The sequence below is a fragment of the Rhipicephalus sanguineus genome, chromosome 4 (assembly GCF_013339695.2).
Source record: "Rhipicephalus sanguineus isolate Rsan-2018 chromosome 4, BIME_Rsan_1.4, whole genome shotgun sequence".
NCBI classification, from domain to species: domain Eukaryota; kingdom Metazoa; phylum Arthropoda; class Arachnida; order Ixodida; family Ixodidae; genus Rhipicephalus; species Rhipicephalus sanguineus.
The window spans coordinates 82747333-82771799 of NC_051179.1; the positions used below are offsets into that span (position 1 = coordinate 82747333).

The 24467-nt window shown below is 45.9% G+C and overlaps 1 protein-coding gene across 1 annotated transcript in view; it reads right to left on the bottom strand.

Annotated features, from left to right (window-relative positions):
* LOC119390341 (ATP-dependent translocase ABCB1-like) overlaps positions 1 to 24467 on the bottom strand; it is a 197112-nt gene that overhangs the window by 57461 nt on the left and 115184 nt on the right. The window contains 1 exon segment of the mRNA XM_037657941.2: positions 7975 to 8155. Within this exon segment, the coding sequence (XP_037513869.1) occupies positions 7975 to 8155 (181 nt within the window).

Here is a 24467-nt window from a genome sequence, read left to right on the forward strand (position 1 = left end):
CAACTGAATCAAGCATGGCAAGTATCCCTAAACGTGACCGCGTTGCGTCCGAACGGTCAACGAATGCATCTAGTACCAGTAGCAACGCTGCCTCGCGATCGCCGCCATGTGCATGCAGCACTGACATTAGGTCCCGAAGCTGAAGAATCGGAGCCCATGGACACTACATGCGCTACCGGCGAAACAACCGACAATCATTATGTACATTGTCACTGGAAGCAGCTTATAGTGACATTTCATGTTATTTAGCGCATGAACTCATGGCTTGTGTATAGTGTGCTACACCAGTAGACGGTATGCATCGGCGAACTTTAAGCGCCCAAGCTTTTAGTATTAGCTCTTGGCAAATGCTGCTTTCGAAAATCGACTATCAGAGAGTCAATAACCGACTCTCAGTCAAGCGAACGTAACAGTGACAAAACGATTTTCCGCGCATCACTGGCATGCGCTCTCTGGAATCGGGCTAGCAGACGACGCGCGAGCGTCTCGATCAAATAGCCGCGAAAGACATGTGCCTTCGAAATGGGCTGGTTGTCCAGAACGACAAGTGCTTCATGATTCTAGTTTACAAGTTTTCATTATACTTTAAACAACGCGAATACAGCCGAAATCTGAACCATACAGCAGCTTCGAATGCAGCCACGGCATTCGTTTCCGCGAGCGACGACGCGACGGCTGGTCTACTACGGTGGCGGCGCCCGGCGGCTAAAAGCCGCACTAACGCCGACGGTCGGTTCCCATTGCGCTCCGCTCCTTCGCCCAGGCACAGAAAAATAGAGGAGGCGCTGGTTGGATTCATTCGGTAATGACTCGGTGAGCGATGAACTAGCGCTTGCTTGACCATCTAACACGCACACCTCACCGCAGTTTTGTTTTATAATGATAGGTTGGTGTCTTACGTGTCAAAACCACTATAACTACATTGTGAGCTACGTCGTAGTGGAGGGATCCTGAAATTTCGACAGTGTGGGGTTCTTCAACGTGCATCTAAGCACACGGGCCTCTAGCATTTCGCCTCCAGTGAAATGCGACCGCCAAGGCCCGGATCGAACCCGCGTCTTTCGGGTCAACAGCCGAGCACCGCGACCACAGCACCACTGCCTTGGTTAACGGTCTTATACAAGTGACTGTAAAAATTCGTTTGGCGAGAAGAGGGCAACGGCTAAACATCCTGCATACAGATTGTGTCCGCACGGTGCATGCAGGGCGAGTTTTTTTCCTTCTAGATAATAAAGGTCACTAAAAATCATATTACAGTCAGGCTCCTGTCGTTTTCGCACACGAACTCTACGTCGAGGCAGAAATACTTTGCCGCAGCTAAAATGACACTAAAATGACAAATAGACAAAAAATCGTTAATCAACTTTTTAAATATTGAGATTAGGTCAGTTTATATTAGGAAGTTGTAGTCCGCGATTCAATTTATGGCATATCCAAGTTTTTTTTCGAAATCGCGTAAAGCTGCGCGTAATTTGAGATCTTCATAATCGAATTTTAATGGCGATATCGAAACTGACCGCACCCGGCGCGTTTTCTCTGGTTTGGACTTGACAAAAGCGAGATGCTAAACTAAATGAAGCTGGACTGTTCATCTTCAACGATATTTCACTACTTCAAATTGGACTGCTCTTGCTGCTCTTATGGCGTCCGCATTCGAGTTCGGTACAGGGCTTTAAGGAAAGCTGTTTCAACCTCCAAAGTTCCTGCTGTGTTGAAATATGCCAAATCGACTCTAGCGAGAACTCTATTCGATACAAGTGAACTTGTAATAAGTTGCTTATTCATTTACAACTTACCTGCAGCTTGCAAACCAAGCAAGATGGAAAACAACTGGGCTCTTTATTTTATGTTTGCATTGGTCCAAAGTGATATGTGTTAAATATTCAAAAATTATCCACAATATCGCTACTGTTGCCTTCGGCTACAAATGGCATGGCTACATTTGACTACCTTTACGCTGAGTTCTGGCTACTTTCAAAGTCTGCCCGACGGCAACTCTGCGTGTGAATCCCCCCCCCCCTTTTTTTTCTCCCTCCTTCAACAATGGCGGACAGGGGAGGAACGGTGTGAAGGGATGGAGTCAGCCAGTTAGCAGATGACTCACTCACACCACTTTGAAGGTGAATACAGTGCCTATATCAAAAACATATTGCAATGACAATATGGAAATAGGGTACATATTGCGTTATGCCGTGTTTCGTGATATTCTGCTCTTATTCGACGGCAAGAAGCAGCACTTATGCGAGCGGCCACGCGAGCCTGTGTAGCACATCCGTTAGCGTCGCTGTGCGACAATGAATAGCCTCAGGCAAGACGTCGACCCTTCGCGCTCTCAGTCTCAGTAACAAAAAGGCTCGAAGATGAGGAGCTAAGGAAGATAACGTCGCGGTTTCTAAACGCGGGCACAGTTCGCATATCGGAACTGTGCATGCATGTATCAGCTATATCTGCGCTTATCCGCAGTCTCCAGGGTCGATGTTCAAGCGCATAGATGTCTCACGCTTCTTCGCGTACCGATGGCTTCAACGCAGAATGGGGTCTGAAAGCGGGGAGGCATGCCTTCAGTCAGTCCATCCTGCAATGTTTCTCGTTTAGTTTCGCTTTTTTGTATGTGTACTCTTGCTCCGCTGGAACGACTATAGAAGTCCAGAACGTCGGCCCAAGCAGACTATTTCAGCCACTTAATTCTGTGCGATTATCTTGGGAAAGTCCGCAGGACTGGGCACGACAAAGTCGACAACCGACCCGTTATACGGAAACAAGCATTCTTGTAAGCTGGTCTTTGCCATCGTCAGCCAAAACTGCTCTAAAAAAGGCCACGTGCACAAAAGCGAGCCGTGTGCAACCCTTCTATTATGCACTGTACGGAGGGAGAGGATAGTAGATGAAATGTTTACAGGACCTTTAATATTCATGTTCACTTACGCAGCTGTATAACGTGAGCCGTTTCGGCAATGCGTCTGAGAACACATTTCTTCAAGTGCGTTCTAGTCCTGTGCAATATGGCTCATCATGCTGAATACTGAAGTCAGATCTTCTATAAAGTTAAGTAGCATTGCGATCGTTCAGTCGTCGCGGGGAGCTGACTGTTTTCTTTTTGTTATTTTTTGTTTTACCCCCATATTTGTGTTGCAGCCGCCGCCGGGTATTGAACTCGTGACCCCATTCCCAACTCGGCAAAACAACTGCGCAACCAATGCGCTGCACGCAGAAGTCATGGCGATCACGGTTCCGAGTTCTTAAGGCGTCGAAGTCAGCGCTCTGTATTCCAGGAAAGGAGCTGCATCAGCAGCAGCGGCGGGTCAGCATCTTGGCGGTACAGACTCGCAATATGCGCGATCGGTCAACGAGGGCTCGTGCACCGAACCGTAAAAAAATCGCCGCGAGTCAGAGATAAGGGACCGAGTGCGTGCGCACTGCGAACGACACTGGATGATAAGGATCGAAGTATACAGCACGCATACGATATAGGTGCACCAGGGCTGGGCAAAGATACTTTGAAATTGTATCGCGATACGATACAAGATACTGAGGAAAAAAGTATTGGAGATACAGATACAAGATACTGCCGCAATAATTGTATCCGATACGATACTTGGCAATTGTATCTTAAGATACTTCGATACATTCTCAAATTTGTTAATATACATCCATACAATGTAGCAGCAAATGCCTATACACGAGAATGTATGCTTGAAAATTTCCTAACCGGGCTGACCTATTTTGTTTCACTTGAATGAAATGTCTGTTAGTATCTTAAAAGTTTCGCCCTTCTTGCTCAAAGTACATTAGTTTCCTTCCAAAACAACTTATTGGGGCTTGGACAACTCTTTATACACTTCGCTGACAGCGGTTCTTGCTTGTCATTTTTAATTGATGGGAGTCGCTGCTCAGCTTGCCGACCAGCTAGCGGGTTGCCATATAATCACAATACCGTCAACAAGTAACCTTCGCAAATACCGGCCGGTGTGGACTTTTACCTTGTCCGTAAAAGACAGTTTGCACAATACCATATATCCGGACAGATGTACAGCAGCAGCAACGCTGGTAGCGACATTTTTTTTGGGGGGGGGGGGGGGGGGGGGGGGGACGCATGGTGTATACGGGGTTTGAGAGCGTTCGCTAGCGGCCCGGCCGGCTCACATGACCGTCTCCGTCCCATTTGTTTTTATTTTCTAAATAAGTATGTTCGTGAGCTACACAGACATATGACTGGTCTCAAGCATTTCTTTCGTGAGGAACACGTGGTCACCATGTGCTGAGACATAATCGTGGAACAAAGACTATATTTCAATCCGCGTCCAGATTTCACTCGTTGTGTACATCGGTATCGATGTTTCTCGAATCCTGACTCCAAATCCCCTTCAGAAATGACCTATATATGAGATATTGGAAAGGCTTTCTTTCAAATGGCAACGCCATTTTGTTCAAACTCTCTCCGACCCCACCGTCATCACTGTCCCGGCCCTTGGAGCTAAATTTCGCGACTGCGGCCCGCCGACTATAAGCTGAGTTTGAGACCCCTAGTGTATACGTAGATGACGTAAAACTGCAATGAATTTCCATGTTCTACTTAGCTGCTGGCGTAAGGGATTCTTTGTTGATATACTCACTAACGTAGAATATTTTAGCAATTTTTCTTCAACGAGAGAACATGTGCAACACAGAAATGTCTCAGACGTATTGTATAGTTGCACAAAGCGTCGCAGGACACCGCCGCTATTCGCGCTATTGCCGCTTATAGCTTCCATTACATGGCGATTAGTAATACGAAAAATATTTAAGGAGGCCTAAGACAAGAAAACAAATATAAGTAAAATAGAGAGGTGGTTGTGTATCAAACATTCACATTGAATGAGTACAGAAACACAATATAGACGGCGCCCTTATTAGCTATCAGCATGAAGTATCGTCAACTTACCTGTTGAGACAATAGAAAATTCAGTGCCTATGGAGAATTGCCTGAAACGACTCGTTGGGACGCTCATGAGTAAAACGGAACATTCAGTAAAACAACGTTTCTCGAATCCCCTTCCTAGCAACTTTAAGATGGCTCCTAATGATTTCCGTTATTATAACGAAAACTCAATTTCGCTGTTTTCTTGAGCGGTAAGCAGAATATTTTGTACTGTATATTCAAGGCACGCCCACATAATAATATATTTGTTTTCAAAATCGCCTTGGCAATGTGTAAATCTGTAAACAATAGTAGAAATAAAGCAGACAGTTAGAAGAATAAAGCAGAAATCTTATTTTGGGAGCGCGTTACAAAAGATATACTGCAGTGACCAGACCGGAAAACCAGTGCAGCGACCTAGGTAATGTATGCGATTCAAAATGACAGCTAAGAAAGCACTTGTGCTAATAATCAAATTATGATTTCATAAATTCTTTGAATAAATGTAGATGAAAGTGAAAAATACGGTACGCCAAGATATTTTCTCTTAGGTAAACGCTTGCTCTATTAGATCTAGCATCAGTACCAGTGGTGCTAAAGTTGTTAGAATCTTATTTGCATATAAGTTAATTCATTGCATGCAGGTCAAACTTACATCCACGAGATCCTTCAAATCGCTGATATGTAAAATGCACGCGACGCAAAGCAACCCCATTCTTGCACGCATCACATTTCGTTACGGAGCAAGACGCAAGAGAATCTTCAATAGAGAGTTTTAGTGCCGGGGCCCCCAAGCGGCCTGCCTACGCACGCTCTTGCGTTCCTTTGTACTCCCAGCCGCATCCACGGAGAATACAAAGGAACGCAAGGGCTTACGTACCCAAGCCGCTTTGGGGCGGCGGCACTAAAACTCCCTAATAACGACACTGTAACAACATCAGAATTTGCGCGATAGACGCCGCACGCACTGGAGTACGCGGTGCAAGACAGTGGCTAAGAGCAAGTGTCGCGGTATTGGCGCAACTAAAAAGAAAAGAAATCGAGAGAACAAAAGGTACGTGGGCTGGGCGTAGACGTCCGCGTGCTTGTCTTCCTGATCTTCTACCCTCACCGTCACTGCCCTTAGACTTATTCAGATGGCTTAGTGGCACCAGTACCAGCGTGAGAATCGGAGCTTGGCCAGCGATTATTGTTTCGCGTGGTTGTGTTGCGATAGAAGTATCTTGTATCTTAAGATACACGATACATTATCGAATGTATCGGAAATACAGATACAGATACTCGTCTTTCGAGACGTATCGCGATACAGATACAAGATACCCCTAGAGTATCTAAGATAGTATCTAAGATACATGTATCTTCGATACTGCCCAGCACTGAGGTGCACCAACAAGGATATGATGCAACACGTCTTCGGTGCAGCATGCTGCACGCACAGTCTTCGCGCGTCGTCTTCGGAGAAGCACGCGTAGCGTTTCATTTGAACGTGCATGAAATCAGTGGGTGGTACTTATGGAATTATGCACGAAAGTTCAATACGTTGTAATTTTAAAGGGACACTAAAGAGCAAAACGATTTTCCTCGCATTAGTAAAGTAGTCTTCCATGATACCAAAAACACCACGCTTGCTGCGAGAAGACGCTTCATAAGCGAGAAAACGCGCAAAAAGAAAATACAGGTGGCGACGCCACCTTGGAATTCCCGCACCATTTGCCGTGACGTCACATATTTTTGACGCCGCCTGCTTGGGCCTACGTAGTTCCTAATCGGTTAAATCGAAGTACATTGTCCTCTGAGGGGCCAGAGACTTGACATAACGAGTTTGTGGAAATTTCGTCGAGCCAGTGGCGCCAAAATACGTTAAATGCTCTTTAAAGTCTTTTACGTCACGAATTACAAAGTTCGGGGCGAAATTTAAAAATGAAACTTTGAACTTGGTTTTCTCCTCTACCAATAAACCTGTGGTGGTGAAATAAACTACACAAGAGTTCTCCGAGCACACTTTATCAATCTAAACCAATTCATTGTTTCTCTTTAGTGTCCCTTTAAAGGGCCCTGCAATGCTTTTTGAACATGGTCAGAAAATGCTGCTGATTGGTATATAGTCGAGGTTCCTGCGAACGTATGAGCCAAACGTTAGCAACACGCGGGCATGCACTCTAAACGTGGTAACCGATAAATGTGATTTTGTGCGCCGATAGTAAGGGTTATCAAATTTAGAATTTATGCACTCAAAGCTAATGTAACCCTTACTGTATAGGTGAACAAAATCACGTTTATCGGTTACCTCGTTTAGAGTGTGGAACTTGCAATTAAATTTCAGTCAGCTAGAAATCGCTCGCTCTTCTCTCGAAAAATGATATCACATACGCAAACTCATGTGCGTCATATACCCAAAAGCGCAAGGACACAGCTGTGTCCTTGTGTATAGTTACCGCGGCCTCCGCGGTGTGCTGCGACGTGCCCGCGCAGCGCTCTACAGCGCGCTCGTGGTCACACTGAAAGTGAACCGCACGTTCAAAGAAAACAAGAAAAGAAAAACATAAAGTCATGACGCGCGCTGACGTACGGACGTAGTTTCTTGCCCATGTTGTTCCTGCCCCGTTGTCATACCCTCCCCGCCATGTAGCTTTCAGCGCGCTCGCTGGGACGAAAGGAGATGAGAAAGAGCTTAGAGCGTGCGACAAATCCATGTAACTACGCTCGTATACTTGACTGATCCTAAAAAAAAAAAATTACAGCAGTCGATTCGTGAAGAAATCAACTCCAATAGTGAGGTCGTTATATGATTACTTGAAAAAGTGTTGCAGGGCCCCTTTAAAGGAGCCCTGAATCACCCCCTATGCTTGGCGAAAAAAACAGCAGAAAGCAGACGCTGCTGTGAACAGCTCTACCAAATCTTGCAGTCCTGTGCCGCGAGGAGAGTTCACAAGTGGAGCGCGAACTTGCCACTCTCTCAAGCATGGGCGTCGACAGGGGGTTGCAAGAGAGGCAAGAAGAAAGGCAAGAAGGTTAGCCTGCTACCCTGCTTACTCAGCACTCTCAACAGAAATTGTGGTACGGAGACACAGGCTTACTTGCACCCCGCACCCGAGACGTTGGCGCTGCTTGTGGTCGCTGACGATGATGTGGCGCCGGCCGCTGTCATGGCTGCGTTGTAGTTGGCTCCGTAACCGGGGTGCCTGGGCCGTGCACCGCTGGCCGTGCCCGGGTCTAGCAGCAGCAGCCGCTCCTCGTCGTCGAGGCCCATAGTGCCGCCTGCACATGCGGTAACGCGGGAAGAGAGAGATATAGAAAACAGTATTTAGGAATGACGCCCTTATACGACACATGAACAGACTTCATGTTGGACATGTTGCTCAGCCGCTGTTACTTAGCACTGGATGGTGTAGGCACAGATAAGAGGTCATCATAAGAAACCGATAGGAAGGGGAGTGAAAGTGCAATAGAGCGAAAAAGAAATGGTATCGCCTTGTTGAGATGGACGTCCACACCACAGAGCGCCAGTTTGGGAGATCAGTCGGTAGGGACACCCCTCCCCCTTATAGAAAGTTCGGTGGTCGACAGGCGGCACGCGGAATCGAACCCAGTACTTCCCGCATTGGAGGCGGTCGCGCTTCCACTCGACCACCGCTGTGGTTAGTGTGTATAGTTACTGCCCGGCAGTGCGGACTTCAGTCAGTCGGTGATTTGGTCGGTCGGTCAAACACACCATTTGGAAAATTGATTGATTGATTGATTGATTGATTGATTGATTGATTGATTGATTGATTGATTGATTGATTGATTGATTGATTGATTGATTGATTGATTGATTGATTGATTGATTGATTGATTGATTGATTGATTGATTGAGCGAACGGCTGACCCTCTGGCTCACAAACTGTCTCCAGTACAGGATTATTAAACTGCTCAGCGCAAAAATTTAGACACAGTACACATACAGAAGACGAGGACCAATCCCACACTTTACTGCAGTCCAGGCTCTGAGAACGAAAGGTGGAGACACGGTTGCGTGCAGGTGCATGTATCTCAATAAGGGGCAGAACGGCTCGCATCGGGATCGAGCTCTGCACCCCGCCCTTGTTAGCGATATTTCTTTCTCTTCTTTTTTTTTTTTGCAATCTTTCATCCTCTATAGTGGCAGACGCATATTCCGACAAACGTTGACAAGGTCATGACCAGAGTGCGCTGTAGATGCCTGGATGAAGAAAACTAGAAATGCTGGATTGTCTCGATTGGAAGAGGTATAGTGAGACAGCTGTAACATATACAAACACACACAGGCGTGTGCACGAAGGGGGACGGGGATGTAGCCCCCCCCCCCCCCGCCCCCGCCCAAGCTATTCATACTGTTTAAAGTGCGGGATATCGGTCATGCAAGTTTTTCACGACAGTGGAGGCCGAGAACACCCGATGCTGCGCACCAAGAACTGTGCACTTGCCTCCTTTATTCCCGGAAATCCGGGGACCAAAGGCAGGCTGCTGTGAGAAGCACGGCATTGCTTCATTTTCATTTCTGCACCCATTGCGAATCTTGGTTTCTTTCGGACTCGACCAATGGAAAGGAGGGTTGGAGGGGTCGCCTTGGTGAAACGTGGAAACATGGTTCCCCCTAAATGAGAACCATGCGCATGCCTATTACTCGACAAAGATGTCGAGAATACGTGCTTCTCTCGCGAGCAACAAATTTTCCTGCGTAAAACGTGCGCGAATGCACTTGTCGTCCGCAAGGGTATCGCTTTGTCATTTATTTGCTATATGCGTGAAAGGCGAATTATATTTTTTACTTCACAATACTTCAGACCATCTGGCCCTATCAGGAGCCGGGTAATTACAGTACACGGGGTGCACAAAAATCCTAAAAATATACGCTGCTCAAAAGATACTCGCTTGCGCATAAATTTCCTAAATTTACATCGATCGCAAAAACAAGAAAAGGAAGCAACAAAGAAGTATGCATTTTTGAAAATAAGTGCACTATGACAATAGACTACGTTTCAGCGGGCCAAAACATCGAGGTGAACGAAAGGACACGCGTAGGGAGAACATTAACGTGAAACTTTCACATCGCAAGTATTTGCACATGTCAACATATACACACACGGATCAATCTGCTCCGCGCTTACCGATCGGTAGAAACATTTTGCAGCCCTCAAACGCGGTACGTGTGGTATAGAACATATAATTGCGCATCGCACGGCTTGTCGACGTTCGTATCTACAACAGACATTCGCGCATCTGCAAGGAAACGTGTGACGTTCGCTGCACCGACGTGCGAAAGTCGAGCTCTGGCTGGCATTTCTCCATTTGAGGATCTGCGTGCATTTTCTTTCTTTCTTGTTTTTTGTCAGCGAATTTTATCGCGTCGACGGTCGAATAAACAACCTCCGCAAAGCGGTTCCGTCGCACTGCAGCCGTTCGACTTCGTTCCATTAGCCTTGAGCATTGTTAAAACAAGGCTTTGTCATCGCACATATATACTGTAGCACTCATGCACTTGGCAGCTCAATAAGGCGGTTATTGCGCGTGTTCTCGAGAGCCTGCATAACAAACACTTCCGGCAAGAGCGCGCAAGCTTTATAATGTGCAGATGCTTGCTTGCAGCCGAGTGGAGGCCGCTCGGAATGTCGTAAGAAGGAACACATCAGAAAAGCGTCATCACACCGAATCTTATTCTTTATTTTTGCTTACACATCGAACGTGACGAGCACGATAGGAGCGAATACGTGCCGGAAAATGTTGGCTATGTATACTTAGTAGATAGTTAAAGATTTTCGAGGAACCGCCAGCCTAAGGCTAGAATGCAGGCTGGGTTCGACGACGCCGGTTCGATTCCCGGACACTATCCGCTCGCATTTCAGTGGGTGCGAAATGCGGCGTGCCTCATATTAACATCGTGAATTTGTCACGCGTAAAGAAGCGGACAAAAAAATAATAATATCTGCCGGCTCAAGTTGTTTTCGATAGAGGGAATGTTGCCTTGACTTCGTTTATCTACCGGATATAAAAAAATCTGTATGTAACTGATACGTCGTAAAAGTCTCTTTCATTTGACAGGCGCGATTACATACATACATACATACACACATACACAGATACATACATACATACATACATACATACATACATACATACATACATACATACATACATACATACATACATACATACATACATACATACATACATACATACATACATACATACATACATACATACATATACACGCACAGATACAGACACGTTTATTTGAATATGCTAGCCTACAACCAGCGTACTGAGGCATGTGTCGAAACTGTATTGATAGCTTGCACGTGAAGTCATGTACGCAACTTCTTAACGTAGTGGTACTCCAACATGGTGGCTTCGATGTCGTCAGGGCAGCATGATCACGTGACGGTTAACCTGGTTCAATTTAACAACGACGCCACTGCAACGTTTTTGGCCTCTGTGCATGAATAACAAGAGAACCTGCATGTGATGTACTGATAACGTTAACGCGACATCACAAACTTCGCGTCCAGCCATGCTGGTACTCCAACATAGCGCGGTTTCAGTGACGTCAGCGCAAGCCATCTGTATGATATATGTTCATGCTTTCTCACCCATTCTTCTTGTTTAGGAAGGGCCATCGTGCACATTAGATCCGTATTTGCCATTAACTTCAATAACTAATCAATTCATCAATTTATTCAAGAACCCTAAATGCGTAAGCAGGCATTGCGTAAGGGTGTTACAAAAAATTGGTAACAGCTACAGTGCACATATTCAAAAAAGGTAAAACATGTATTAGAACGTGTATTCAAGCAGGTAGTTCATGTTACGGAACACACATTCAAATAGGTATACAGAACAAGGACTAATCCACAATAAAAATACAACTTCATACCAGTGCAATCATACTCCAGAAGATACTGCACGCGATTCTCGCGGTTTCAGGGTTTTCATTCCAAAACGTTTAAAAAATATAGTTTGGAACCCTGCCTCTCTTTCTCTACTAGTTGGTTATAGCGTACCGGTGACACATTAAGCAACGTCCACATGACTTCGGATAATATAGCGTAGAATTTCCGGGTCCAGTCCGTCCGCCGTGGGTAGCTCCCAGAAAAAGAAAGTAACATCGCTGGCAAAAGATACGATAGTTTAGGTTAGCGCTATCTCGGTGTATATAAGGTTCCGAAGCTGCTTTTGGAAATCACCGTTTTTTTTCCTCTTTCTGTTTTCACATGTGTATCTGCTAGCTGACGCGTGGTGACGACAGATAGAGCAAATGTGTGCTCATTTCAACAGTGTCAAATATTCTATTAAGGCGAACGCATTATATCCCTCATGAGTACACACACACACACACACACACACACACACACACACACACACACACACACACACACACACACACACACACACACACACACACACACACACACACACACACACACACACACACACACACACACACACACACACACACACACACACACACACACACACACACACACACACACACACACACACACACACACACACACACACACACAAAAACATTTGGCGAAGCTTGCACTAAGCGGCGCAAGGCTTGAAACAGCGAAAACGTTTATTAAAAAAGAAGAGGGGTTTGAGAAGCAGGTGGGTGGGGCCCCTAGTCCAGGGCTCCACTGGCCTCAGCAGCCCGCCGCGCCTGGTCCAGGAGAGCCACTTGGGCCTCCTTTTCCTCGCTGGCGAGCAGGGTCTCCCACTGCTCCGTCCTGAATTTTTTCGCCGGAACTGGACGATTCTGAAGACTAATCTGGTTGCTTCTAGGTTGTTTCTAGGCCTTAGCTATACGTGATGCAGGTTGCTTCTAGGTTGCTTCTAGGACGTTTCTAGGCTTTAGATAGATGATGCTAGGTTGTTTGTACGTTGATTGTAAACGCAGATAGGTTCATGTTAAACCAAAGACAGTCACAGACAGGACACGGATGTCCAAACTCCAGAGACAGAAACTTGCACTGAAACCAAGCGTTCGCACCTCTCTGCGGGCACGTCTTCGTTGGTGTAGGCCTTCCACCCCTTCAGCCGCCGTTCCATTTCCCGTTACCCAGTATATTATCTCGTTAAACGTACTCGGGGTCTTAGGCTGGCCGCCGTCGCTTCGCAGCCATTTATTATTGGGCTAACTGTTGTCTTCTTCATTTTTTAGTGGACCAGTGGTGAGTAGTGGGATTTACCCAATTTCTGTGGCACATACCCGTTTATGATGATGATAGTTCTTTGGTTCGTCGGACAAGGAACGATTTGCTAAGCAGCCTCGCTGTTAAAACAACAACAAAAACAAAAACAAAAACTTGGAGGACGCTTGAGCTTCGCCTTCAAGAGTATAGACGGGATAGCGTAATCGGGCCCCGTGCGCAACGCAATTCTCAATCGTCTAGCCTGGCTTCGGTTCTCGGTGGACACTTCAGCCCTGCCGCAGGGAAAGGAACGTCTGTGCGAGTAACATTGTCCTTTTCAAACTATTCTAGAATGTCTACTACAAGTAGAGTTGCGAAGTGCCCACTACGCCATTGGCGAAGCATCCGTAAGGCAACACGCGAACCTTCGCAGCTGCACACTTTTGTTGATGATGTTGCTGAAAGTGATTAATTATGCCTGAGCGCTTTGTAATGGGTGGGTTTTGACGCCTGGTGCTACTCTACGCTTCTGCCACGCAATATTACATGCGTTAAGGAGACTCTTAGGACTACATGGCATTCGTATAGATTTTTTTTCGAAGCAGCTTAAAGAACCGGCGTGACTATTTTGGTAGAACATTTGCTTGCCACGCAAAAGGCGTCGGTTCGACTCCCACTCTAACCTAAGATTTTCATTATTGATTTATTAGCATTTATTTGGAATTCTGGCTCACGGACAACGCCAACTTTTCGCTCACAACCAACGACGCCGACACCGAAATTTCTGCGAAACGAGCTCTTTAACGCTATCGCGTTAAAATCCGGCCTCCGGCGGCGTCGTGAGCACCAGCGGTACCGAAGGTCACGTGATCAAGTGATGACGTCACCAATGGTGTCAACTGATGACGTCTTCAGATTATATTTGTGCGTGGTGAAATATGGGTCGATCTCGGAGGTAGTGCGAAACCGGATGAGACATGCAGAAATAATTATAACGCCTGAAGGGGTGGGTTAATGCAATCAACTGATAACGTTTAAGTAATTTAGTTAGTGTCACGTGAGAGCATAGGCTTTCTTCTGTGCTCTCCTTAATGTTAGCTAAAGGGACTGCCAATTTTTTGTTCGTTTATTAGACGACAAGCTTCCGAAACTTAGCGCTCAAATATAAAACAGTTTGCAGGCATCGATAACGCTTCGTCTTCTTTATTGCGAATACGTACCGACATACCACTAATACTATGTCTGCTCCTATCCTTTCTGCCCATATGTCAATGACATAACAGACAGTGCTCATGATGTCGGAATGATCTCGCACGCAGATGCGGGACCAGTGCGGAACCAGTAAACAAACTCTAAGCACGTCCAATTATCAAACGTTACTCGCTCCTAAAGCTGAAGCTTTTCCAATCAGACGTTTCCAGTCCAAGCGTTTCCAATCCATACGGTCTGTAGTTAAACTGATAAAATCATTATTCATTGTGACAACTCTGTGAGTATACGGCATTAAAGACTTAGTCTCAAATAAACATCCTTCTTTACTAATCTTCGAATTGCGGAAAGTTGTTTTTTACTCTGTCTTTTTCAACACGCACTCCACGACTCATGGAGTCTCAAGCGCCGTTCGCGAAAGGTCGTTAATTCTCCATAAAATACGACAGACATAAGTTGCCATTCACCTTGTATGCATGACGTCCATTCAACCGCCTTTCTCTCATTTTTATGCTTAAAGGGGTCATGAACCACTTTTCCAAGTAATGATCTAATGGCCTCAGTATCGGAGTGTACTGCCTCCCGAATCGATTGCCGCAAAAATTTCTCGAATCCGTCAAGAATCAGCGGAGTTACGGGGGTTTGGCGCACGCTCCCAGCGCTTTCTCTCTTTTCTCGTGCCGACGAGCGCGCTGGAAGCTAGACAGGGAGGGATGGCATGGGGGAAAGAAGTTACGCCAGCGCGCGTCATGAAACGTGATCGCTCTCCCGCTGTGATTCGCCTGCGCGAGTGCGGCGCCGGCAAGTGGCGGCATTCCGCGGCAAGAAGCGCATCTGATCCGAACGCCGCTCTCGATTTACGTCGGCTATCGGCCAATAAGCATGCTATGTCTTTGCGACGTACAGCGGACAGACGCCCCGCCCACCGACGAGAGTGAGAACCGGCCTCTGTTTGAAAAGAGGGTGCCTGGGGAAACGGCAACTTCGCGCTCCGCTTGTGGCCATTACGCGGCGCGCACGACTGTAATATTTGGCAGAGCAGTTCATAGCCGTGTCAGCTTTCCGCAGGATGTGTTTTTTCAATCAGCCCAAGGGGTGCTTCATGATCCCTTTAATGGTGAACTATAGAGTTGCTGCTATGAGTCCTCGGGCAACTTGAAATACGATAAATTTCTTTTTCTTTGACATTACCTTATAAGACGCTTCGTTTTTCTCTTAATTCTCACGGCCATCTGCATCGACTAAGCAACTGAAAAACATTAAGTGCAATACGTGCTTACGCTGACTTATAGAAAACGCATTAGAATTCGCCTCCAGTTTTTTTTTTTTGTGTGTGTGGCATGCATATGCCCAGGCTGGGCAAACGGTTATCAATTTATCATTAGGCGCCTCCCGTCTCATTTCTGTCATAGACAAGATCCGTGGCCATTATGCTCCAGTTAAGAAAGTCAAGAAAGCGCAGTAGACGAAACGGACAGCAACATGAACATATAGTTGTGCGTAGGAACGAGATAAGTTTAAAAAGTTACAACGGCACCGAGTCTGTTTACCAGCATTGAAAACGAAAATACGAAAGCACTGTGTGTCTGCGTGTGACGGCTATATCAACGTCCATACTATATCGACCTCATGTGATGACGTCATCATGACGCCATTACGTGTAGACGTCATCATGATGTTGTCACTTCATCGGTGATGGGTGTATATGTGTGTGTGGGCTTGTTTGCCATCGGGTGGTAACGCTGCTCGCTGGACTGACGCCGGATTTTTCGCTTCAGGGGGATATGTAATGCTTTCGCATTAATAAGCAGTCAACTACAGTCTTATCCTAGAGAACTTGCACATTTAGGCGCGTTCACGCGTTTTGCGTGACCAGCAGCAACTGATTATACCAGTTGTCTGTTGAAACGTGCCGCTCAAGACCACCCGAAGTTGATGAGGGTTCGGGCTTGTTCGTCCCACGAACGCGTTAAGTGCACCCTAACAAGAAGACTCGACACAGAGGAATTACAGGACACACGTAAACAAACTTTTGCATGTGTGTATTATTGCTTGATCCTAAAACAAAGTACGGGAGGCGACGCCGCCTTGTACGTTTCCGTCCAAGCTCGCAGAGACGTCGTGATTTTTAGCAGCTTCTTCTGTAGGGCTAAGATAAATTTGTTTGTAATACAAGATGGACTGTTCCGTATTATAATTGAGCCATTGACAGAATCTATAGCAAGCTCTCAGGAAGGTTACTGAGCAGCAAGGGCCTGAATACGGTAAGAGAAAAAGTTTTGGCGCCAAACTCGTGACGTGCAGGTATTAGTTTAGGCGCGAAGTTAAAGGAAATGAACTCTGGTTATCGTTTTATCTTCTAGTATAAACATGATATCACAAAGCGATCATAAGGATAGTTAAGAAATATTCTTTATCAGAATGAACTAATTGAATGTCATATACTTAATATTATTGTTTATGCATGCTTGTAATTTTTCGGGCATTGCACAACACATCCATCTCTTCCCTTATTAGCAGCTATACGACTCCACACGGAAGCAAAATTTCAAAAGTGCGTTGAAACTATTCACTGAACATTCACTAAATGAATTAAGTTATTCGCAAAATTATTCGTGTGACATGTGCCACCCTGTGAAGTTATATACACTAAATATACGTTTTGGGGTGCAACGTGAACTTATGAAGACCTTCTACGTCAATGCAATTATGCCGACACATCAGTACAACCAAGACAGGATCTTAGGGGAATATGTGGGCTAGAAGTGGTGAAATATCACAGGTCAGGGAAGGTCGCTGGAGCCAAATTAACATGACAAGCGGATTTACCTTCGTCAGGGCCCTGACGAAGACGAACCCCTATGTGGAGACGTTGGCTCCAGCGACATTTCTTGTTCGCCGACTTCTAAACACGGAACATAAGCCATGTTTACCAGACTGAAATATTAGACTACGAGAGCATTTAATTGCCGACGAACTTTTCTTCATTTAATCGCTTCTGTGTCACACTCTGACTGTATACTGTCTGTACACGTAGACGTGCGCAGGGTTCCCCTTCAGGGGGGGGGGGGTTCATCGCGGCGCCCCCTTCCCTAATAAGTCAATGTATGGGGCAGACTTTGCGCCCCCCTCTCCTTAGGTGACTAGGGGGGAGGGGGCGCTCCCCTGCCCCCCGCCCCCCCCCTCTGCGCATGGCTATGCCTGTATATACTATAGGTAAACTATGCTCTCAGACGTGCGCTGACACAGTTTTCGACGAAGTCATATCTAATATGCGCTTATTGTCGCTTATTGTCGCCTGCTGTCGCTTACTTCACATGATAGAACTATGTTAAGATGAAACCGGTAAAGACGAATCTTCGGATATGTCGAGTAATGCGTGATTAGTGGAGTGGGTTTTCGAAGGCCCTATAATAAAGAAAAATAAAGAAAGAGGTATCCGCCTTCCTATTGTTATAGTTATACTTAAATATTGCTGACATTTTTTTTTTTTTAAGTCAACAGGCGGACGGAAACCCGTCTGGTCGGGAAAAGACATGAGGACAATTAGAAATAGGTACCCACCACGAAGGCTCATAAAATCGAACACATTTCGGCTCCCGAAACGTCTTTGAAGATTGTGAACTTTTGTGGTGGGTGTCCGTTTTTACTGGCCCTCAAGACTTCTTTTTCGTAGAACATGTGATTTGCCATCCTTTATAACAAATTCCCGGTCTTACGCGTATACAACCGAGGACAAAACTTTACGGGACGTGTGCGTTTCAAGGCAAACGTGATTTTTTTTCTTTTAATCTGTTAATGATTTACTCTTGGACTTGCGTGTCGCGAAAACTACAAGATACAGGCTGACTGAGAACTCAGGTATTTCACTACTATCATTCCTCGTAAACTTATGTTGTTGTTGGGTGTATACATTCATGTTGTGTACGCCTCACAGGGTTAAACGCTTTCTTGCTTAAATATGTGGTGGTGGCGGTGGTGATGCTAGCCTGTCAGGCCTGACGGGCAGTTGCTCCGCCCATGCGTGTTCTTTCAATACTATGTTTACCAACATGAAGACAAGACCGATTGTCAAAACGTCGTCTTTAGCGACACCCCGTGTTCAAGAATTTTTCATGTTTCCCGAGTGTCACTTCGGCTTGTCTCTCTCAGATAAGTTAAAATAATAGCCGACTCTTCTTTGCGAATCATCCGCGCACCTCCTGGAAAAACAACTTTTATTCTTGGGTGTACATTCATGTTGTGTATGCATCACAGTGCGAAACTTTATTTTTGGTTTTTAATATATAGTAACATAACGCCAATATGCTTTTTTTTTTATTGTTAGGCACCTATGTTTTCTCATTACCTTTACATTAGCTGTATAACGGTGGTTTACAGTTATAGTTGGTGTTAGCAGTCACCTAATTGTTTCGTTGTCGCTTTTTTTCATATCCCCCCACCCTCCAGGTTGTATGTATTTATATTTTTTGTTCGTGCCATTGTACCAATTATAATGCTTGCTGCCATTGTATATGCATAGAGTTAATAAAGGCAGTACGATGTGCCCTTGACAGTATGTCCGTAATATATACGCACGCATATTAGTTTATACATAAGTGCAGTGAATAATAACTATAGAACTGTAACTAGCAGAACTAGGTGATGAATTGCCCGTCAAGCGAAGTTGTACTTCTGCAGCCGTCACCGATGCCTTTTCTCGTGTGACGGAGCAAAATCAAGTGGCGTTTATGCGAAAAAAAAATTGCACCGTTCTCGGTTACGATGTGAAAAATGCATGGCTGTCACCATTGTGACAACAAATGAGGGGGTCTTTGAGGTGCTTTCACAGGCTGATAAAGATAGCGAGGACACTGTCGAGGTCCACAATAACAAGTGTTGTTCACACGTGACGCAGCCGATAATGACCGGAGTATATATTTTGGCACGTTGTGTGAACAGAAGGACGCTCATGAATTGGGGTGCAAGTTAGGTGCAACGTCGTTTTTGAAAAGGTACACTGATTCTCAGTTCTCTGCCAAGCAAACATTACCGAGTAACTCGTGAGAGAGTGCATATCCAAATGATTTGAATCATGCGAACGCGCGAACGCGATAAATGATCCGCAAAAATGTTTTTGTTTTGTTATATCGACAGAATGAAAAGGTCGCACGGTCCCTTACACATTCGCCAAAGACGACTCGAAAGCGAAAGCCATGTTTTCCTTCTTTCTCTTCTCAATCGATAGTCTTGATTACCCCCCGCCACCCCCACTCCTTCAAAACCCGAGGCTTTCCTGCACTTAACGTGGTTTTACACTGTAAGAATGGCAGACTGGGCGTGTTGGTTCAGCATATTTGAAGTGTAAGGCGCGACGACGACAACGGACAAAAGGACAACGAACACTGCCTCCGAGATCGGAGGCGTTGCGGGCTTTCTGCACCTCACGTGGTTTTGCACTGCCTCCGGGATCGGCCCAGCTTTGACCAAGCGACAATGTCGTCTAATGACGTCATCATATGACATCGCACATTTTGGCGATATCTGACATCATGACGACGTCGCATAATGACGCAATACCGTAAGGATCCTTTCGCATCACTTCGTGATGACGACGACGCCGCCAACGGTCACTTTTCGCGTTTGGTGAGGCGTCTAAGGCTTTCGACGTAATAAATTTGTTTCACCTTACGCCTTCTGTTGAGACAAATTGCTGATAGGACGAAAATATTGTTACGGGGATCATTTCTGCGGCATGAGCCGTTTAGAAATTGCCAAGTTAAACTACACGCAACGCGCAGGTCCTCAGGCATTCGGGGCAGCTCGAGATTCAGCTTCACATCAACGTCGTTGTCCTCTTCATCACCCACTGAAGTGCAGGGGTGGCATTTAAATATAGCCGTGAAAATATTTTCTTGGTTGCTTCGATTTTGTCAGCGACAGTCTATACTGCTCGTATATGAAATTGCAAAAGTCGCGAGTCAACGAAACCAGCTCACTACGCTTTACAAACTTGACCACTATGCGTATTCTAGCCTATAGCAGCACACAAATCGCGACCAATGCATAACTAATGTCGGCAGGCCACATAAGGCTTTTGATTGCACTAACTGGGCATTCCATTGGACAAGATTGATCCTGCGTCTATCGATGTTGGAGATATATACATCATGGTCCCTTCACTGTCTTTGCAACTGCTTGATTGAAATACGAGCGCGTAACGTAGACAAGGACTTAATAACACACGGACAAGTCCTTGTCTACGTTACGCGCTCGTATTTCAAGCAAGCAGAATGAATCACCAACTAGGCCAGTCAGCCATTTTGCAGCTGCGTTTGCCTTCTACTAGCACCCGCGTTATGCGAGGACGAGCTCATGGTAAAGAATTTTACAGAGAACAAAAATGCATTATATTTTCAAAGGGGATTTGAGGAAGGCTTAGCAAGCAGGCATATAGTTAATTTCTTTTTGCAGTAAAGTAAAACTTCACTTGCGCTCTGTGTTCTGGTTTCGCCTCGCTGTGAGCCTGTCTTCGCAATTTTTACCAGAAATGCCAAGTTGTTTACTATATCAACACTTTAGCGGATCGGATTAAATGACTCGTATCCAATTTATTTTTTCACTTCACGTCATGTCTTTCTCTGCATACGGGAATGGAACATTGTGGAAAAAAAGCCAGCTTTGCCATTTACGAGCACATTCAAACAAGCAATCAATCGACGCAAGTTCCAGCGTAGAAGTAAGTCGTGATTGAATGTTGCCCACCAGTTCATTGAATCAATCAATCAACAGAAGCTTGAGCGTAGGATTGAGACTTGATAGAACGTGGTTGTCTAGTGTAGGTCAACTGAGGGGTAGCAGCGAAAGTTCACTTGTACGCACGAGCCGATCAACTCGGCAACAACACAGAAAAGGCAATTTCCCCAATTGTTGCTGCCCCTTATAGCTTAATGCGGCGACGGCAACAATTATCCGTTCATTTGTGCGTCGCCTTTTCTTGTAGATATTGAATACTGTGTATACAGTTTACGTAAAAAGCTGAAGTTTAGTGTCACGCCTTCGTAAGCGCACGTATAATCTTGCCACTTCACAGTACCTCGACATTTTTCGAAGTCTTGCCTTTTGGGACGAACAATATGCCGTTTTTATTGCTTTGCTATAAGCTAATCGAGCGATACGGGTTGGACGAGTACACAAAAGTACGTCATAACCAACGAAACAGACTGGTGGACAGCGACTGTGTATCTTCAGCTGTAGCGCAAAGAAACGACGCGGGACAACATGTCTGCGTCCTCGTGTCTCCCGTCGTCCTGCGTCGATTTCATCGCGCTAAAACATCAAAACTTGCATAATCATACATCGTACCTTTTCAGAGCACGACGCCTGCGATGTGTCCCTTCATGAAATTCGCCGGTGTCTTCACGTACGTCAGTGCTCGTAGAGTGCGACGCGGATGCTTTCTTTTTTTCCCCGGAACACACCCCCCAAACCGTCTCCGACGCACGTTCTTGAACAAACAATATAACTAAAGTAGAAAAAAAAGGGGGGGGGGGGCACTGTTTGATTGCTCCTCCAACGACGAGTCGTGCAGCTGCAGAGGCGATTCAGAGCACCCGAAAGAAATCTCTTCTTCGACTGGGCGGCAGCTACTTGGCCGGCTGGGGCAGCTTGCGTATGAAGTACGTGAGGTTCGGAGGAGGCGACGTCCGTAGCGGCGTCAGTCGCCTCTATTTGCCGTAGGCGATAAAGCGAGAAACGGATAGATAGATAGATACGGTCTCCTCTATCGGCGGTGTATCGGCGGGACTTGTGTTTCGGGTGGAGTGGAGGTTTTTGGAGGGAGAAAGGAAAAAGAGAAAGAACCGTTTATTGCGAAAAAAGAAAGAAAGAAAAAAGAAGCGTGATCGGTCGTAGGAGAATTGTCTCTGGCTTACTACTCGTCGTAGGGGAAATGGAAAGCAGAGAGAGAGAGAAAGAGAAGGCTGTTGCTGTGGAGAAATCTAGATATACATTTCCCTTCCTGCTTAACCTTTCCCAGCTCAATGAGGAGAGGGAAGCGCTGATACCCGATGCCCGCGCGTAGAGTGTGACGTAACTATAGCGTCCGTCACGCCGGAGGAAGGCGGCTGTTCTCAGTCAAAAGCATGAGTCATGCGCGCGTGTTTAGTGTAGTTGTTGCTGTTGCCCTCGCTGCTGTAGAGTGACGAAGACTGATGAGTGCATTGGGTGCAATGCATGCGCTGAGAGCGAAAATGCTCCGACAGCTGTCGGCGATGACAGTTGGCACGGGAATGCGCACGTCGGAGTTGATACTAGGAAGTGGAAAGAGCATTCGTATAGGTCTTCCAGAAAACGGTCCAGATGCCGCAGAGCTGGCATCGTGGGCTATATGCTTCCGAAGTGTGCCGATTGGAGTGTAGGCGCTGAGGAAAGACACGTTATGATGGAAAACTGAAGCACTGTATACATATAAGTTCATCGTATACGTAAGAACGATTAGTGACGCTGCTTCTTATTTGACGATCTTGTCGGCTTATGTTGTGTCAGATCAGTCGCGACTTTCACGTCAGTCGCGAGCGGCGCGACAGCTTTCAGAATGAGGATCGACGTCAATCAGCGGATGTGTCCCGGAGGCTTCTAACTTGCGAGTTTCGTGAAGTCGACCATTACGCGAATATCAATGAGAAGTAAATAAATAAATAAAAACATACGGTCCTTCATGCATTTGCCTAAGACGATTCGAAGGCGAAAACCATCTTCTTCCCAGTCGATTCTATTGGACCCCTGCCCCCTTCCTGGCTTTAGGCACCCAACGTGGTTTTGCACATGCCTCTGGGATCGGAGGCATTGAAAGCTTTCTGCAACTCTCCTCGTTTTGCATTGCCCTCCGGGATTGGCCTACCTTTGACTAGGCGACGTCGTGTGATGACGCCATCATGTGATGACAATTTTTTGCATCCGTCGTGTTAACGCCGACGGCCACTTTTCGCGTTTTGATGAGGCATCTAAGGCCTCTGCCTTAAAAAAAAAAAAAAGATATCGCGAGTGGACCTAAGTTTGATTGCAGAATTCCGCATCACCTCATGCCACATTATATCACATCACAGTACACATAATAACGCGCTATTAGTTATATCATTCAGTACGATACGACACCGTACTCGTACCTTATCATGCCACCCATTCACAGCTTCTGTAGGCCCCCAATGAGTCCAATCTCACGAGGATTAACACTGGGGTGTCCTATTTAAAATCAATACACTTTCAGTCCGGTCTTTACACATTTCACCGCAAGTATAGCGCATATTTCTACACTCTAATTTCTTATTAACTAACCGTGAGAATTATTCAGCAATATTCCACGAATAAATGTACAACTATGTGAGTGGTATTGCAGCGCGCGACTCTCCGAGAACACTATAATTTCTTTTTCCAAAGATAATTGCTCATATTGATTTAATTAAACAATTAGGCCAGAACATGTGGCTTTCCTAAGCAATAGTGATACGAAAATTTCAGAGCCACTAGCAATCGCTTATCCGTTAAGTCGGTCAGTTATGTAGCCGATGAACGATTTCTGGGAAGTTTTTAATGACAATACCACGGGAGTTTCTTGTGAAAAATATCGCGATGTGATTTCTCCTGCTCAGTAAAATTCGACGAATAAGCGGCACCTTAATATGTTTACTGAAATTGGGGAACCCTTCCTTAAGTATCTGCCTCACGAATATTTTTCCAATAGGAAAACTGAAAACAAAAAGCCAGGCGCAGTAGAGAAATATATCACATACTCCTGTAATTACAGGATTTAACGGTAATCTGCGGGAATATATCACGCAAAGCTATTTGCACGCGCACTAGTGGTCGCGTCTACGGGAATAGCAACCCATGAAAATCTGGGTCACTATAGCACCAACCAAGCAATTTTCCCTACTCGCCCATCGTAGTGCACTGTACGTGCACGAAACATGTAAACACGCGCAGTGCATGAGCAGCAGGAAGAAGCGATGAGCGGCGCGAACCAGACAAATTTAGGCGCCGGCACGAGCCTCCCCCACTACCTGTACCAGACAGAAATACATCGATAAAGCTGTGACAGCTTCGGAAGAGAAAATCGCTGTAGCACACGCGACGCGCACTGACCCACCCCGTTTCGCGCACGGCTCACGAGATGGAAGCGCATATGGTACTCACGAGACTCGTTAGGTAAGAGAGTCGCATAACTTCTC